At 47.8% G+C, this 1,092-nt stretch overlaps 1 protein-coding gene across 1 annotated transcript in view; it reads right to left on the bottom strand.

Moving 5' to 3' along the window:
* mrpl3 (mitochondrial ribosomal protein L3) overlaps nucleotides 1-1,092 on the bottom strand; it is a 3,621-nt gene continuing 2,529 nt past the window's right edge. Inside the window, exons 8-10 of the mRNA XM_084695501.1 lie at nucleotides 843-920; nucleotides 553-630; nucleotides 1-230 (exon numbers count right to left, since the gene is read on the bottom strand). Of these exons, the coding sequence (XP_084551627.1) occupies nucleotides 81-230; nucleotides 553-630; nucleotides 843-920 (306 nt within the window). The 3' untranslated portion in view covers nucleotides 1-80. The remainder of the gene's footprint in view (nucleotides 231-552; nucleotides 631-842; nucleotides 921-1,092) is intronic.

The raw sequence follows: 1,092 nt of genomic DNA, 5'->3' as shown, positions 1-1,092 counted from the left end.
TCTGGAAATGACAGTTTATTTAATGATAACAATCCAGATTGAATCTGAAGGGTGCGTGTGTCACAAAGTGTGTGAGAGAGTTATGACAGCGTGACGGAGGGTTCTGTGTGGATGAACATGTCGTCGGCGTAAAGGTCTTCAGGAAGCTCCTCGTCTCCGTCGCAGAAGAACGTGGGGAACGGAGGGTCGAGGTTAAACTTCATCCGAGGGGGCAGGACAGTGTCTCTCACCTGGAACACACACACACACACACGGAGACACACACACACGGGATAGAAGATTCTGAGCAAGCTGAGCTGAGGTACCCATTTGTTGTCATTAGTGTTTATCTGTAGTCCGTTTTTACTGGTCACAAACATAAACACACGCAGAGCTGATACAGCACTGTATCAATGAAGATAGATCAGGACATCTAGCAGTGGGTGTGTGCGCGTGTGTGTGAGAGAGAGAGTGTGTTTGCTTGCACAAGTGCAAGGTCACTCGTCCTGCTAAGAACACTGCAGGTTGTAGTGTTCTAGTTTGTGTGTATGTATTCCTTTGTACGTGTCTTACCTTCACCAAACAGTTCTTGTGGCCAGGAACCGAACCATGAACGTAGAGGACATTGTGTTTGGTGTTGATTCTCCATACCTGAGGAAAAGGAGAGATAAGGGTGGTGGTGGAAGGCAGGGTCGAGGTTAGGAGACAGGGAGGGAGTAAAGAGGGAATGTGGGATGGAGGGATCGTAACAGAGAGAAGATTTCAAATCAGCATGAGGACATTAATATTCATTAATGGTTTTAGCAGATCGGCAATCGTTTTTCAAATCCATCTTCTGTGTGAGGGTGTGTGTGTGTACCAACCTTTAGACCAGTGGCTGTGTCATAAATATTTCCCATCATGCCAGGCATCTTCTTTCCTTTGAAGACTTTGGCTGGATCCTAGAAAGGGAGAGAGCAAGAGAGAGAGAGAGAGAGAGAGAGAGAGAGAGAGAGAGAGAGAGAGAGAGAGAGAGCGCAAGAGCGAGAGCGAGCGAGAGCGAGCGAGAACGAGAGCGAGCGAGCGAGAGCGAGAGGGATGGAGAAAAAAAAGAGAGAGAGTGGCGAGAGAATA

The sequence above is a fragment of the Hypomesus nipponensis genome, chromosome 4, assembly GCF_054491055.1.
Source record: "Hypomesus nipponensis isolate SF chromosome 4, ASM5449105v1, whole genome shotgun sequence".
NCBI lineage: Eukaryota > Metazoa > Chordata > Actinopteri > Osmeriformes > Osmeridae > Hypomesus > Hypomesus nipponensis.
Note: the sequence above shows the minus strand (reverse complement) of the source record. Positions and strands in the feature narration are given on the sequence as shown.